Source organism: Pongo pygmaeus, chromosome 13 (assembly GCF_028885625.2).
Source record: "Pongo pygmaeus isolate AG05252 chromosome 13, NHGRI_mPonPyg2-v2.0_pri, whole genome shotgun sequence".
NCBI classification, from domain to species: Eukaryota; Metazoa; Chordata; class Mammalia; order Primates; family Hominidae; genus Pongo; species Pongo pygmaeus.
The window spans coordinates 78,952,284-78,969,269 of NC_072386.2; the positions used below are offsets into that span (position 1 = coordinate 78,952,284).

The 16,986-nt window shown below is 44.5% G+C and overlaps 1 protein-coding gene across 6 annotated transcripts in view; it reads left to right on the top strand.

Annotated features, from left to right (window-relative positions):
* ROR2 (receptor tyrosine kinase like orphan receptor 2) overlaps window positions 1-16,986 on the top strand; it is a 222,325-nt gene that overhangs the window by 152,903 nt on the left and 52,436 nt on the right. For 5 of the 6 annotated variants that reach the window (XR_008504724.2, XM_054502657.2, XM_063650262.1 and 2 more), the window contains exon 2: window positions 15,985-16,062. The exons of the other annotated variant lie outside the window; for it this stretch is intronic. Coding sequence is in view for 2 of the 5 variants with exons in the window: in XM_054502657.2 (XP_054358632.1) it covers window positions 15,985-16,062 (78 nt within the window). In the remaining 3 variants the exon portion in view is untranslated. The remainder of the gene's footprint in view (window positions 1-15,984; window positions 16,063-16,986) is intronic. 6 annotated transcript variants of the gene reach the window in all.

Genomic DNA, 16,986 nt, shown 5'->3' on the forward strand with positions numbered 1-16,986 from the left:
CTTTTTAAATGTATTAAAGGTTATGTATTAAAGGCCTAGTATCTTGGAGAATGTTTTATGTGCACTTAGGAAGAACATACATTCTGCACTTGGGGTCAAGTGTTCTCTTCGTGTTATATCTAGTTGGTTTATAATGTTGTTCAAGTCTTCTATTTTCTTACTGATATATTGTCTAGTTCTTCTGTTATTGAAAGTGGAGTGTTGACATTTCCAGTTATTGTTGAATTATCTATGTCTCCTTTTATTTCTGTAAGTTTCTGCTTCACATATTGTGGGTCTCTGTTGTTAAGTTCATATACATTTATAATAGATTGATGAGTTGACCCTCTTAGCAGTATAAAATGTCCTTCTTTGTTTCTAGTAATGATTTTTGCCTTATACGATCATGCATCTCTTAAGGGTAGGAAACGTTCTGAAAAAATATGTCACCAGGCTATTTTGTCATTGTGTGAGCATCATAGAGTGTATTTACACAAACCTAGAAGGTTTACCCTACTATACCCCTAAGCTATATGGTAGAGCTTATTGCTTCAAGGCTATTAACCTGTACAGCATGTTACTGGACTGAATATTATAGGCAATTATAACACAGTGGTATTCGTGTATCTTGTATATCTAAACATAGAAAAAGTACAGTAAAAATATAGTATAAAAGATTTCAATGCACCATCTGCATAGGGCACTTACCACGAATGGAGCTTGCAGGACTGGAAGTTGCTCTGGGTGAGTCAGTGAGTGAGTTGTGAGTGAATGTGAAGGCTTAGGGCATTACTGTACACTGCTGTCGATTTTATAAACACTGGACACTTAGGCTAGACTGTTTATAAAAATATTTATTTCTTTAATAATAAATTAACCTTAGCTTAAGGTAACCTTTTTACCATATAAATTATTTAATTTTTTAAACTTTCTGTTGTAAAAACACTTAAAGCACTAACACATGCACAGCTGTATAAAGATATTTCTTCTTTATGTTTTTATTCTAGAAGCTTTCTTATTTTCAATTTTTTAAAACTAAAAACGAAGGCACAAACACACACACATTAGCCTAGGCAAACACAAGGTCCAGACCATCCATATCACTGTCGTCCACCTCCACATCTTGTCTCACTGCAGGGTCTCAAGGACAGTAGCACACATGGAGCTGTCATCTCCTGTGTTAACAATGCCTTCTCCTGGATACCTCCTGAGGGACCTGCCTGGGGCTGTTTAACAGTTAAAAGTAGGAGTACACTGTAAAATGATGATAGAAAGTATAGTATAGTAAGTACATAAACCAACAACATAGTCCTTTGTTGCCATTATCAAGTATTATGTACTGGACATAATTTTATGTGCTGTACCTTTTTTTTTTTTTTTAATTGAGATGGAGTCTTGCTCTGTCACCAGGCTGGAGTGCAGTGGCGCGATCTCGGCTCACTGCAATCTCCTTCTCCCGGGTTCAAGCGATTATCCTGCCTCAGCCTCCCAAGTAGCTGAGATTACAGGCTTGTGCCACCACACCCAGCTAATTTTTGTATTTTTTTTTTTTTTAGTAGAGACGAGGGTTTCATCATGTTGGCCAGGATGATCTTGATCTCCTGATCTTGTGATCTGCCCTCCTTGGCCTCCCAGAGTGCTGAGATTACAGACATGAGCCACTGTGCCCAGCCTGTGCTGTGCTTTTATATGAATGGTAGAGCAGTGGGTTTGCTTAGACAGCATCACTATAAGCCTGTGAGTAATGCATCACACTACAACGTAACTAGGCGATAAGAATTTTCCAGCTCCATTGTAATCTTATGGGACCACTGTTTTATATGTGGTTCTTAGTTATGGAGCACATGACTGTAGTTTATTTTGTCTGATACTAGTGTAGCCACTCCAGATTTCTCATGGTGGTTGTTTTATGATACATCTTTTAAACCTATTTGTGTTTTTGAATTCGAAGTGTGTTGCTTGTAGGCAGCCTATGTTTGGGTAGTGTTTTTTTTAAATCCATTCTGCCAGTCTTGGTGTTTTGATTTGCCTTTTTTACCCACTTACATTTAACTTACTTACCAATATGGTACGCTTTACTTCTACCATTTTGCTACCTGTTTTCTGCATGTCATAATTGTGTCTTTTTTATTTCTCTATTTCTGCCCTTGTTTGCATTAGATAGTTCTTAATATACTTTTAAAATTCCCTTATTATTTGTTTATATATATTTGATGGGGTTATTTTCTTAGTGGCTTCATCTTAAATTTTTTAAAATCTAGTTTGGATTAATACTAAATTTTGTAGTATACAAAAATTTTCCTGCAAAATATCTTGCTTCCCTTCCCTCTCTTTTGAACTGTTAGTGTCATAGACTTTATATCTTATGTGCTATTAGTCCATCAACATGGTCTTACAATTGGGGCTTAATGCAGTAGTCTTTTAAAACAAGTAAGTGAATAAAAGAATTACAAAAAAACATGTTTATACTGTCTTTCATAGTACCTACTTAGTTACCTTTACTAGTACTCTTTTATTTATCTCTTCATGTGAATAAAATTCTTATCCAGTGTTCTTTTATTTCATCTTGAAGGACTCTTGACTATTTCTTATAGGGTAGTCTGCTAATGATAGATTTTCTCATTTTTTAAATTTAATTTTTATGTAAAATTGATGCAATAATGCTGTATTTTTATGAGGCACAGTCTGATACTTCAGTGCATGTATGCATTGTATAATAATCAAATTGGGGTAAGTACCATGTCCATCACTTTAAACATTTATTATTTCATTGTGGTGACAACATTCAAAAACTTCTCTTCTAGCTATTGTGAAATATACATTACATTGTTAACTCACCAAAACTCACTCTTTCTAACTTTGAACCCATTGACCGACCTCCCCCAATCCTTTCTTCTCCTTCCCCTACCCACCCTTTAGTGGCCACTATTCTACTCTCTACTTCTATGATCAACCTTTTTAAATTGTCCTTCATTTCTGAAGAAGAGTTTGGCTGGATATTGATTTTTTTTTTTTTTTTTGAGACGGAGTCTCGCTCTGTCACCCAGGCTGGAGTGCGGCACCATCTCAGCTCACTGCAACCTCCGCCTCCCAGGTTCAAGCGATTCTCTACCTCAGCCTCCTGAGTAGCTGGGATTACAGGTGCCCACCACCACACCTGGCTAATTTTTGTATTTTTAGTAGAGATGGGGTTTCACCATGTTGGCCAGGCTGGTCTTGAACTCCTGATCTCAGGTGATCTGCCCACCTCGGCCTGCCAAAGTGCTGGGATTACAGGAGTGAGCCACCACGCCTGGCCTGCATATTGAATTCTTGATTGAAAAATCTTTTTTTTCCCCCCAACACTATGATTGTGTTGTCCCCCGGGTTCTGATGAGAAGCCAGCTTTTAACATTATTGAAGATCCCTTTTACGAGATAAACCGCTTCTCTTGCTGCTTTCAAGATTCTGTCTTTCAACAGTCTATGATGTGCCTGGTCGTGGATATCTTAGAGTTTATCCAACTTGGAGTTCTTTGAGTTTCTCAAATGTGTAAATTAATACTTTTATCAAACTTGGTGAGTTTTCAGTTATGTTTTCTTCAAGTGTTTTTTTCTCCTTCTTTCTCTTCTCCTACGGGACTCCTATTATGTATGTGTTGGTATTCTTGATAGTGCCCCATGGGTCTCTTAGGCTCTGTTCATTTTTCTTCATTCTGTTTTCTTTGCAGACTAGATAATCTCTATTGACCTGCCTTCCAGTACACTGATTCTTTCTTCTGCCTGCTCAAATCTGTTGTTGAGTCTGTCTAGTGAATTTCGCTTATGGCACTTTCAACTCCAGAATTTCTGTTTGATGCTTTTAATCACCTTATTACTATTCTCTATTCAGGAAGATAAAGCTATTGTAATTTAAAATTCTTCACATATCCTTTTCTTTATTTTTTTGAACATATTTATAACATCTTATTTAAAGTCTTTGTTGTATGGCTGGTTAGCTCAGTTGGTTAGCATGTGGTGCTGATAAAGTGTTTGTCTGTTAAGTCCAAAATCTTGGCCCCTTACGGACATTTTCTGTTGGCCACTCTTCCCCCCTATTCTGTGCATGTGACATACTGTCTTGTTTCCTGGCATGTCTTGTGATTCTCTGTTAAAAACTGGACAATTCAGGTAGCAAATCACCATACCCTTCAAAGTTTGTTGTTGATGCTGTGTTTTTTCTTTTTCTTTTTCATTTGATAGTTGATGGTGTTTGCCTTGTTACTGTTAGTTTGGCAGCTTTCCTTGACTAGTTCTCTGGTTTATGTATTTCCTGTAATGTGTGATCACTGAGTTATCTGCTAATTTTTAAATAAATAAATAAATAAAAAGAAAGATTTTATTTATTTGTTTGTTTATTTATTTATTTATTTATTTATTTTGAGACAGAGTCTTGTTCTGTCTCCCAGGCTGAAGTGCAGTGGCCCGATCTCTGCTCACTGCAGCCTCCTGGGTTCAAGTGATTCTCCTGCCTCAGCCTCCTGAGTAGCTGGGATTACAGGCACCCACCACCACGCATGGCTAATTTTTGTATTTTTGGTAGAGATGGGGTTTCAGCACATTATGCAGGCTGGTCTTGAACTCCTGACCTCAAGTGATCCGCCCACCTCGGCCTCCCAAAGCGCTGGGATTACAGGCGTGAGCCACCATGCCCAGCCTCTTTTTATTTTTAAACCCTGGATTCTGTGGGGTCACATGCGAGCCAGTATAATTGTATATAATTAGCCAGCCACTGTTCAGATTTCCTTTCCATACATGCCTTGCCTGTGTTTCTGACACCTTTCATCAAGGATCTGTATGAGACGGAGACGACATGCTGTCCAGCTTCAGGGAGTTTGTAAGACGGCTTCAGCTTTCATTTCCGGATTGCACAGGGTCTCATTGTCACCCAGAGAGGAGTGACTGTGGTGTCCTCTCCTGTCCCAGGTCTTTTCTGGGCATGCATACAACCTCTTCCCTTCCCTGGGAATGTGTCAGAGCTTTTGAAGTTCCATAGGTCCTCTAATTCTTTAGGATTTCCTTTTAAATTCAGGGTCAGGCTCATGTTGACTGCAGTTATAGTCAGCTCTAGGCAGCTGAGGTTGCCAGCAGTTTGCTGTTGTTTTCCTAATGCCCCAGGGGTATCTGCCATCAGCCACCTTCCCTACCCCTCCGCCCCCAGCTGAGTTCTGAGGCGAATCTAGAGATTTCCCAGAGTGCTGCAAGTCCAGACAAAATGTTGACTCTGTTATGGGGCCAGTACTTTTCACAGAGCTCCAAGAGTAGAGTCTCTCACTGTCTGCGAGGTTGGTGGCCTTGGCTACTTCACCACTGAGCTGGGGAGGGAGGGGCAGTGGGAGTAGCCCAGGTTAACTGGTCACAGACTCACCTTCTTATCAAGGTTCAGCAGGTTCCCTTGAATAGACAATTTTCACTTCATATTTTTGTTGGTGTCAGCAGAGAGCAAATTCATCCTAGATATCACTCTGCCACTCTGGAAGTGGATTCTCTAGTACATTGCCCATTTATTTGTTTGTTTATTTATTTATTTATTTATTTATTTATTTAGAGACAGAGTCTTGCTCTATTGCCCAGACTGGAGTGCAGTGGCATGATCATGGCTCACTGCTGCCTCAACCTCCCAGGCTCAAGCGATCTTCTCACTTCAGCCTCTGGAGTGTCAGGGATCACAAATGCACACCACTATACCTGGCTTTTTTTTTCTTTTCTTTTTTTTGTAGAAACAGGGTTTCCGTATGTTACCCAGGATAGTCTTGAACTCCCAGGCTCAAGTGATCCTCCCTAAGTGCTGGGGTTATAGGCATGAGCCACTGGTGCCAGCTATATTGCCTTTTGAGTCTGGCTTCTTTCACTTAGTGAAATGTATTGGAGATGCTTCTGTCTTGTGTATGTTGTATCAGTTGGCTCTTTCTATGGTTGAGTAGTGTATGGTAGAGTTTTTAAAGTTATGGGAGTTTCTTTGGAGTTGTAAAGATATATATGCACATGTAAAAGGGGATGTTGTCAGAGAGATTGTGGAACCTTGGGCCTGCCAGAGTTCCTGGAGAATTTCGGGGCATTTCAGGTTCAAAGCCAGTGGAGCAGGTCAGTGCTCTCCAGCATTGTGGAGGAATAGGAGCCCGTGCCCTGTAGCAGATCTCAAGGGCCACAGAGATGTGTCGCAGGGGCTCTGAACCGTGACACCGTCATCGGCCTCTGGTGTAGCAGGCACCACCCCACATCTGGAGCAGATATGAGTCCTGGCCCCAGCCTTCAGACAGTGAGCCAAAACTCAGAGACTCCTCGTGCAAAATGAACATGATGGTGGTCACCAAAGTATTTGTTTACTCATCAGATATTTTTCGAGTGCCTAGTGCATCTTGGGCTCTATTTCAGGGGTGGGACAGACGACCATCACCTAGACTCTGGAGTTTCATTCTGATGCAAAGACAGACGGTGAACCAGATGCGTGTGTGCACACACAGTGCTCTGGAAAGAAATACAGCAAGGAAGACAGCAGTCTGAGAGTAGGGCTAAGTAGGCTTCAGGTTGTCCAGGGGAGGCCTTGTGTAGGAACTCACACTGAAACAGGGGCCTGAAACAACGTGAGAGGTGAACCATATGCACAGGGACCCTGAAACAAGTGAGGCGGCAAACCACATGCACATATGGGGAAGCATTTTCCAGGCAGAGGAAAGAATAAATGCAAACTGCAAGGGAGCGGCTGGAATTGGAGCTGAGGGAGGGAGAGATGAGGAGTGGACGCCACCCCAGGAGCAAACTCTGTGTGTGTGTGTATACGTGTGTGTACCCATGTCCGTGTGTGTAGGGCTAGTAAAGAGAGCTAGCTTTTCCTCTGAGCAAGTGGGAAGATGCTGGAAAGTACTGAGTACAAGAGCGTTCATTCATTCATTCATTCATCCACCTAATGAGCAACTTGCATGCTGCTCTTCAGGTGCTGGGGGTGGCAGTGAGCACACAGATAGAATCTCCTGGCCCCATGAAGGCAAGACAGAAAAATAAACAGCCAGTTGCCTCATGGAAGGCATTAAGGGAAAAGCAAGTTGGGAGTGGTTAGGTTAGGACTGTATGTGTACATGTGGAGGGAAGTATTTGACATTTTGAGTAGGGCCAGGGAGGGCCTCGCTCAAGGATGTAGTGTTGTATGAGAAAGATTTTTAAAAATTCGGTAAACTTTGTAAATGTAATTTACATCTACAGAAGTACATAAATTGCCAGTGTATAGTTTGATGAATGTTAACGTGGTATATACACCCACCTAACAGCAGCCACACCAGCAACTCCCAGCAACCTGCTCCCACCCAGGCATTGAAGCCAACTGTGTTCTGACTGCCATCACCACGGATGACGTCTGCCTGTCTTTGAACTTAGTGTGAGTGGAAGTGCACAGCACACATCTTTGTGTCTGGCTTCCTCCACCCCACCTGATGTGTCTGAGCTTCACCCATGTTTTGTAGGTGACAGGGTTTGAAGCCCCTTTGAGAGGCTTCCTGTGGCTGCTGCATGGAGAGCAGGTGGGGGCCGGGGGGTGCTGCAGTCGCCCACAGCATGTTAGAAGGGCAGGTCCTGATACGTTCTGCAGATAGAGCAAACAGCATTTTGTGATGGATTGGGTGTGGGATTTGAGAGGAAAGGAGTCAAGGCGAACTCCAGCCTTGTGGCCTTAGCCAGGAGCAGGGGTGGAGTCAGCACTGTTGCAGCTGGGCAGCCCTGCAGGGCGCAGGTGTATAACGGGAGGCCGGGCTGTGGTGTGGACAGGTCAAGCATGGTGTCTCCTGGACATGCAAGCGGAGGTGTGAGCAGGTGGTGGGATTTCTGAGTTGGCTTTCAGGGGAGCGGTCTGGCCTGGACAGGTGGTTTGGGAGTTGTGGGTGTTCTGGTGTTATTTAAAGCAAGCCCTCAAGGAGTCAGGATGGAAAGAGAGGGAAAGCTTTTCCATTCAGAAGACTGGGGAGGAGGACAGACTTGCAAGCGGGTAGAGGCAGGAAAAGATCCAGACATGGGCAGTGGAGTGGGGAGGTTGTGAGCACGATGTGCGTGGAATGGGGGCTGTGTGAATGCTGAACAGGGTCGTTACCCACAGCAGTCAGGCTGCAGAAGGCCAGTACCACCTCCATCCCTGGTGTGCCCTCCAGGCTCGCAGAGCCGTGGAGTGGCATTGGTGTAAATATTATGAGAAAAAGAAATGTCAGCCAAGGAGGTAAGAGCTGAAAAGCTCACATGGGCACAAGACTAGGCCTAGGGAGGGGCTGCAGCTGCATCTGAAACCCTGGAGGGGTGAAGTGGGAGGATCGCCGGTCTCAGCAGATGGCTGTGAGGGTTGGAGGTGGCTTCCATATAAGTGAGTGTTGGCCTCAGAAGGGAGGCGTTTGGGGCACTAGAGTCACTAACAAGTTGGCAGTTCCTGGGCATGCGAGCAGTCCCAGCACACCTGTACTTAGCCCAGAGAGCCTATCCATCCCTTCTCAGCGAGGCACTCACTGTCAGGCTGAGCCTTGCCATTGTGTGAGTCATTCTCAAGTCAGCACTAAGTTTTGAAGACAAATAATGCTTCCCTTTATGGGTTGAATTGTGTCCCCGAAAACAGAAACACAGGAGTCCTAGTCTTCTGTGTCTCAGAATGTGCCCTTATTTGGAGATTGGGTTTTTACACAGGTAATTAAGGTAAAAGGAGGTCATCAGGGCTCTCATCCTATGGGACTGGTGACCTGTAAGAGAGAGATTTGGACGGAAAGATGGTGTGCATGGAGGGACAATGAGGAGATGGAAGGAGAAGCCATGGTCTGCCAGCAAGGAGTGACCAGCAGCAGATCCTCTCTCCCGGCCCCAGAAGGAACCCGCCCTACTGACACCTTGATCCTGGCCTTCCAGCCTCCTGAACTGAGACAAGGCGTTTCCATTGTTTAGGCTGCCCCATCTGTGCGGCTTTGTTGTGGCTGCCTTAGGAAACCAACACAGAAGCTGCCTTAAAAAGAATCACTGCTACTTCCTGTGATCATAGCAGACATTTACCCCTGTTTGATTCCAAGACTCCGAAGCAAATTCTGGCTGCCAGAGAATCTTCTGCTTTTGAACCCCCTCTGGGTTAGCCTCTGGCTACATGGCCTGGGACGTGGATTCCTGGTTGATGGAGGTGGAGCCTGCTCCAGACCTGGCCTTAACTTAAAGTAAGCTTGTCTAACCCGCGGCACATGCAGCCCAGGACGGCTTTGAATGCAGCCCAACACAACTTCGTACACTTTCTTAAAACATGATGAGGGTTTTGTTTGTTTGTTTGTTTTTTTTTGCTATCAGCTATCGTTAGTGTTAGTATATTTTATGTGTGGCCCAAGACAATTATTCTTCTTCCAGTGTGGCCCAGGGAAGCCAAAAGATTGGACACCCCTGAAAAGCCTTAAGCAAATGGAAGACATCTGCTTTCGCTGCCAAAGGATAATGCAGTTTCTTTTCTAATCAGGGTGGTTTGTTTTTTTTCTTTTTTACATCCCTCCCTTTAATTAAAAACTTTGCAGAGATTCAAGGTGACAAAGTAACCTTTTGTATACATGGGAATAACTAATATTCAAGAGCTACTTCCTTGAAACTAGATGAAAAGATACAATAAACCTGGAGCCTTTACTTAGCATTTCTGTTTGCTCCTTTTCTGCTGGTTTTGGTGCAGAAACAAGCAGCCACTTAAGAGAAAGCAAGCCTCAGCTCCCTGTCACAGAGTGGGGACCTCACCTTCTCACTGTATCTGGTGGGGGTGGAGGTGCGGCATTTGGCCTCCCAGCCCCGCTGGGCTCACCGCTGCCAGGGCTGTGGATGCTGGGAAGAGAGAAGGTCTGTGAAAGGCCTCAATTCAGCCGCCTGAGCGGCCTCTCTCCCCCTTCAGCTAAATGTTCCTTTGGCCCCTGACAGTGGGCTTTTGTTGGGGGCTCTGGGGGCTGTCAGAGACAGAAAGTAGAGCTTTATGAAGGCAATATTGAAGGGAGTTGGGCTGGTACATTGACTCACTTGGGGGTTTAATACGTTTGCTGTAGAAGTGGAATTGAAGCAAAGTTCAAATTGGTGAAACGGTTACTCCGTTTTCAAGTTGATGAGTTTTAACTCCCTATTTCCAAAGGAGTTAAGCCAGCCCTTAAAGGAATATAAGACCAGAGGCTAGTATTTACTCAACTCAAAGTTAGAAATAATGAAAATAAAAAATTACAGACTGTTAAGACCACTACCAATTAGGTACTGGCAGCCCACCTGGAATGCTGTTTGGTTTTCTAGCTGCAATTAAAACACAGGGTGCAGTGTCTTAGTAAGAGCATTCCCCGAAACAGTCTCAAGGCTCTTTGCTATTGACATACTTCTCCTGACCCAGGTCCCAGACTAATAACGGCCTTACCCTTTCAGGACTATATACGCTGCTCCTTCCCAATTTTTAACTTTTCTTCCTTAACTGTTGCCTTTCTAGCACCATGGGTGTTTTCGATCTGACATGTTGCTGAGCTGAGTAGTTGTTCTGGAACACGAGTGACATTTGCACGTGCAAGTGGGCCAGTGGGTGCACAGAGTTTGCTCGCAGCGTAGCTCATTGTGAAATCTGTCCTTGCCATTCATTCAGGGGGTGTCTGGTTTGCAGCACCGTCACCTTCTCAGGCTGTGCTTTTTCCCTGCCGTGACTTCTGTTCTTTCACACATCCTGCAAATTATACCTTCGCATGAGGACAACCAAATCCAAGAATGCCAAGCTCTGGTGAATAGGCTGCTTTGAAGTTGTCTGAACATTCTGAAGACTGCATCTAATTGCATCACAGTAAGCATACCTATTCAGATCAACAGGTGAAGAGATGAATGGATGAACAGTCTGAATAACAAAGCATGTTTAAAAGAAACGCAAATCAAAACCAGAATAGCACCATGGACTCAAATCCAAGGGCATAGGTGAAACGTCATTAATAAATGCTTGCTTAATGGTGTGACTGCTGTTAATGAGAGAAGGATTGTGATACTAGAGGTAGAGCCTGGGAATCAGAACAGATGTGCTTGCTACTTTGCAGATACAAATTTATCTCTTTTTTGAGATGGAGTCGCGCTCTGTCACCCAGGCTGGAGTGCAATGGTGTGATCTTGTCTCACTGCAACCTCCACCTCCCAGATTCAAGCGATTCTCCTGCCTCAGCCTCCCAAGTAGCTGGGATTACAGGCACCTGCCACCACGCCTGGCTAATTTTTGTATTTTTAATAGAGATGGGGTTTCACCATGTTGGCCAGGCTGGTCTCAAACTCCTGACCTCAGGTGATCCACCCGAGGCCTCGACCTCCCAAAGTGCTGGGATTACAGGCATGAGCCACTGCGCCGGGCCAATTTATCTTATCTTGTTGATGCCATAAATCAAAGTGTCACGTCAGAGGTCCGTGTTGAAAGAAGGTTTTCAGAAGAGTTTTGTTTGTTGGTTATATAATTTCTTTCTTTTTTTTTTGAGACGGAGTCTTGCTCTGTTGCCTAGGCTGGAGTAGAGTGGCGTGATCTCGGCTCACTGCAAGCTCCACCTCCCAGGTTCACGCCATTCTCCTGCCTCAGCCTTCCGAGTAGCTGGAACTACAGGCGCCTACCACCACGCCCAGCTAATTTTTTGTATTTTTAGTAGAGACGGGGTTTCACTGTGTTAGCCAGGATGGTCTCGTGATCCACCCGCCTTGGCCTCCCAAAGTGACGGGATTACAGGCATGAGCCACTGTGCCTGGCCTGGTTGTATAATTTCTAATTCTTCAGAATCTGCACCTCCAGCTATTGCAGGCGTGATGTGACTCTCTAACAGCAACCAGGCATCATCCCTATCAACAGTGAACCCTTTCACTTTGGCCATTCTGTAGACACCAATTGGTTCAGCCTGGAATATACAAGACATTCATAAAGTGCTTCCAAGAATATGCTACAAATTCCTGCTTAAGAGCTGATGTCTCCATGCCAATGACAATTCCTGTAGGACTCAGCTAAAAAATCCAACATTTTCCAAAATGTTTTAATTTCTAAATATTTGCCAGCATGCTGTATAAATCATTGAATAACATTAAATCCAGTGAATCTGTGTCAGATTCTGTTCATAGGGTTAGGGTGCATACTTGGCTTTGAGGCCATTTACCAGGGATTGCATCATTAAGAATGTAAAGTATTGGCCGGGCACGGTGGCACAGTGGCTCATGCTTGTAATCCCATCACTTTGGGAGGCTGAGGTGGGTGGATCATTTGAGGTCAGGAGTTCTAGACCAGCCTGGCCAACATGGTGAAACCCCGCCTCTACTAAAAATACAAAAATTAGCTGGGCGTGGTGGTGGGCACCTGCAGTCCCAGCTACTTGGGAGGCGGAGGCAGGAGAATCACTTGGACCCGGGAGGCAGAGGTTGCAGAGAGCTGAGATCCCACCACTGTACTCCAGCCTGGGCAACAACAGCGAAACTCTGTCTCAAAAAAAAAAAAAAAAAAATGTTTAAATGTTTGGAGGTAGAGTGTTTTATGCAGTTCTACCCGTGAGCCTTGGTTTTAAGGGATTGAACAAGGTGATGGAAATGTGTAATTGTTCTTCAGTAAACTTTTTACTTTAGTTTTAGATTTACAGAAAAGTTGTGATGACAGTACATAGAGCCCCCACACACCCCACACCCAGTTTCCCCTATTGTTAACACCTTACCTTGGCATGGTACATTTGCCCCATAATATGGGTGCATTATTCTTGACTAACGTTCACACTATTCATTTTCCCTTAGTTTTTACCTAATATCCCTTTTCTGTTCCAGGGTCCCGACCAGGATACCACGTTATATTTAGTCTTTGCTTCTAGAGTGTCGTGTGTGTTTTTGACATGGATAAAACTAGATATTGAATGTGTCATTTCATTATACCAGCCACACTTAAATTTTTGTTTCATATTGAATGTTTTCCTCTCTTTAAAAAGTATCAAAAAAACTAAAGCTTATAAATCACTACTCCCCTACTCACCTACCCAAGGGTTGAGTTTCCCTCTGGCTTCACCTCACCACTCTGTGATGTTTTTACAGTGAAAATGACCCAGGTCCAGCGGAGAAAAGTCAGGGCACTGCGCCTGTCATACGGATGACATTCTTGATGGTCATGTAGGGCACACTTACGAGCATTTTACCCAAACAAAGGATGTGTGGGTTTGGCTAGAGTAGTGTCCTCATTTTCAGGAGAAAAATATATTGAAGCCCTGAAGAGTCAGGACAGATTAATCTCCTCTCAGAATCTCTTTTCTGATGGCCCAGAAGGCCACGTGGCCTCTCTCTTGCTCCTCCAGCTAAATCCAGGCAACTAACGAGGACAGGGACCTTGCCTGTTGAGCTCATCATCTAGCTGGGGTGCAAGAGTGCCTGCGCCAGGTGAAAACCGAACAGGCCTTTATGTAAAGAACGACTCAGGGCAGGTACTGAGGAGATGTTGCAGGGTGCACGACCGTGATCAGTCACCAGCCATATCGGGTTGGCAGTCACCACCGAGGCAGGTTGTGGTGTTGTGAGGTTGTCACAAAGTCATTCGGTCAGGAACGATGATAGCCCGTTAGGTGCAGAAGCACATGCTCAGTATGTGTACCCATTGCTACATCTGTTGTGGTGGCCCCTAAACTGGCCAAGTTGAAAGCGTTCCCTGATCCTCCGAGTCGCCAGCCATTCCTCCCGGCTTGTGTGCAGCAGGAGTTGGGGCATGTGCAGGTCTCCCCACCAGGCCAGCCTGGCTGCTCCTAAATTGCCCCACCTTGGGAGCAGCAATCCTAGTAGCTCTGGCATTTTGGGGTAGTTCCTCCCTTTCATACTTCAGTCATCTCTGCGGCCTCATGTATGTTTTCCACATCCCCTTCTCCTTGTGGAGCCAGACCCCCCGAGTCTGGGAAGTGGTCTGAGTGAGCCAAATTAATGGCCTTGTTTATTAATCCTGTGGTACAGCATGCTTTCTTCTTTTTTTTCTTTTTGCTACTACAGGGCATGCATTTTGAAAAGTATAATTATAAAATTGATGCTTGTTCAGAATACTGCATATTATATGATTTCATTTATAGAAAATGTCCAGAATAGGTAAATCCATAGAGACAGCAGATTCGTGGTTACCAGGGGCTGAAGGAGACAGGATAGAGTTGGCAGGGGGATGACTGCTAATGGGAATGAGGTTTTTTAGGGAGATGATGAAATGTTCTGCAATTTCATAGTGGTGATCATTGCACAACCTTGAGAATGTACTGAAAACCACTCAATTGCACACTTTAAAATGGTGAATTTTATAGTGTGTGAATTATATCTCACACACCATTAAAAAATTGATACTTGTTCACAGTAGAGCCATTTAAATTGAAATAAAAGAAATTTAAATTACCTATAATTCCAGATAACTAATAATAACATTTTGATGATGATGATGATGATGATGGTGTGTGTGTGTGTGTGTGTGGCAGTTTTGTTGTTATTGTTTCCATGTTTTGTTTATTTTGGAGGAAAGGTGGTATTCTTAGCTCTTTTTACGGGTTAGGAGAAACCCTATTGGGTTCTGCTGAAAACACTGAGCCCTGTTTTCACTTGTACCCATCCTACAAGTTCACATACTTCCTGTCACATTTTGCTTATCGACTTTAGAAGGCTGCAGTATCTGGAGTGAACCCAAACTATGTAGTATAGGAAGATAACACTTTAAAATTTCAAAATGTAAGTGGTGTCTTAGTTTCTCAGATTAGCAATAACAACCTAGTTTTGTTGAAACTTAAAAGTGTCAGTTCTAAAGATCTTGTGATTGGACATGCTGAGTTTATTAACCACATTTGACTGGCAGAGGAAGTGAAATTTCCACGCATGAAAATGCCTCCATTTCTGAATTAGAAGCTGACTTGGGAAGAGCTAGGACTCTTTTCCACAGGGAAATTGGGCTAGTGAAGCTTATTTTTCTTTGGGGTATGTATTTATTTGAGTGTTTCACACCATTTGTCAATTTCTAAGCAGTTAATAATTTTTATGTCTTTTTTCGATGTGTGTATATAGTGCAAGTATGTTTGATTTCATGTGGTCTCTCTACATTTAAACAGTGCTGAGTGATGGTGTGTGTAATGTGCTGATTTAAAATTTCAAATCCAAACTGAAGTCTTTAATACTTCAGCAGAAGTCCATGGACTGCCTTGCATAGCTGATGCCAGCCTCTGTTCTGTAGCAGGAGGTGCTTCTGTCTAGGTTTCCATGATGGGACCACTCGTCCTCCCCCAGGGGTGCAGCACCGGCTGTCCCCATGTGGTTTACCTATTGTTGAGGACTAGTAAAACACCCGAGGAAGAATGGGAGGATTGCCCCGGGAGAGGTGTATGGTTTGCAGGGAGACTTAGAGAATAGAAACTTTTCTTCTAAATGGCTGGTCATGGATATTTTATGAAAGATGGCTCAGGGCTTGGCTTTTGGGGACGGGTAAATTTGGACTAGAAATGATAGGAAGAATGGAAGTGAAAAGCCACAGCGCCCATTTATGTCCTTTACATTGTGGGGTGGGTACTTGGCTGCTGCCAGTGGGTCTGGGGATGGGGAGGGGAATGAGTTGCTTAAGAAATTCTCCAACTCTGAATTTATTACCCAATTACCAGGACCTCCATCTGGAGGGCAGCCTGCGGCATCTGGCCACAGAAGCGTTTGATTTTGCCAGCCAGTGCTTAGGTTTCTTTCTCTCTCTCTCCCTCCCGCTCTCTGTCCCTCTCTAAATGAAGCCCAGGCTCCACTGACTTATTTCCATACCTGTGTTGTGAAGCCCCCACATTTGCTATTCTTGGGATAAGCTTCAAAATCACTTTTACTGTTACATCATATCTTTATATCACTATAAAATCCCTCTAGAGGTTACCATAATGTCTTATCCCTCTGTGTTTTCTACGAATACTGGGTAGTTTTGCTAGAATGCCATTGTCTTTGCGTAAGAAGCAAATTAAAGGCTCCTGAAAGGAAAACTTGTTTAATACCTATCCTGGTTTCTTTTTCCCAGGTGAAGTGGAGGTTCTGGATCCGAACGACCCTTTAGGACCCCTTGATGGGCAGGACGGCCCGATTCCAACTCTGAAAGGTGAGCTAGGACATGCAGGTGCTCTCCCATGTTCTCTGAATGCCCTGTGCTGAGGCTCATCTTGCACTGCCACTGCCTGAAGGAAGGCGCTGGGGGTCCTCTGGCCCCTTGCTGCCCCCTGGTGGTGGGTATGGTGGAACGCCACCTTGATTCCTGTGTTTCTTGACTTGGAGGGCATGGCGGGCCTGTTGGGGCCACAGGTGGGAGGTGACACGCAGGGAGGCGTGGGCGGACAGATGGCGGCCTGGCAGATGGGGAAAGGGCCTGAGCGGAGTCTTAGGAGCTGGATTCCTGTTGCATGTGACGCCAGAGGTGTGTGTACGTCTCAGTGGACAGACGGCCCTCCTCCTCCCAGCCACCTGGAATTCTGTCTTGTGGCTTCAGTTCTTCCCCTGGGCCTGTGGTCAGAGCCATGCTTACTTGGCACACCTCGCTGGAATGCACCATAGATTTATAGGGTGAATAGAACAAGTTTCCCCCGGATGCAGACCTGTGGCTTGAGGAACTGACGTGTTTGCTAATGCATATAGTGTCACCTCATCGCCACAGATAGCCTGTCTCAGTCAGCTCGGGCTGCCTTAGCAAGCACCACAGACCGGACAGCTGAAACAACACACACACTTCCTAGTTCTGGAGGCTGGAGGTCCAAGATCAAGGTGCCAGCACAGTTGGGTTCTGGAGAGGACCCTCCTCCTGGCTTGCAGGCAGCCGCCGCCTTGCTGTGTCCTCATACGGTGGAGAGAGGTCTGTTTGATTCTCTTCTCATAAAGACACTATTCCCGTCATGGAGGCCCCGCCGAAACCGACCCAATAGCCCTATAGGCGGTTCTTTGGGATAAACAGAGAAATTGACCCTTCTGGTCTTAAAGTTTGAAACTTACATTTGTTTTATCTTGAGTTCCTTCTTCAGGAAAAGGATGCCCA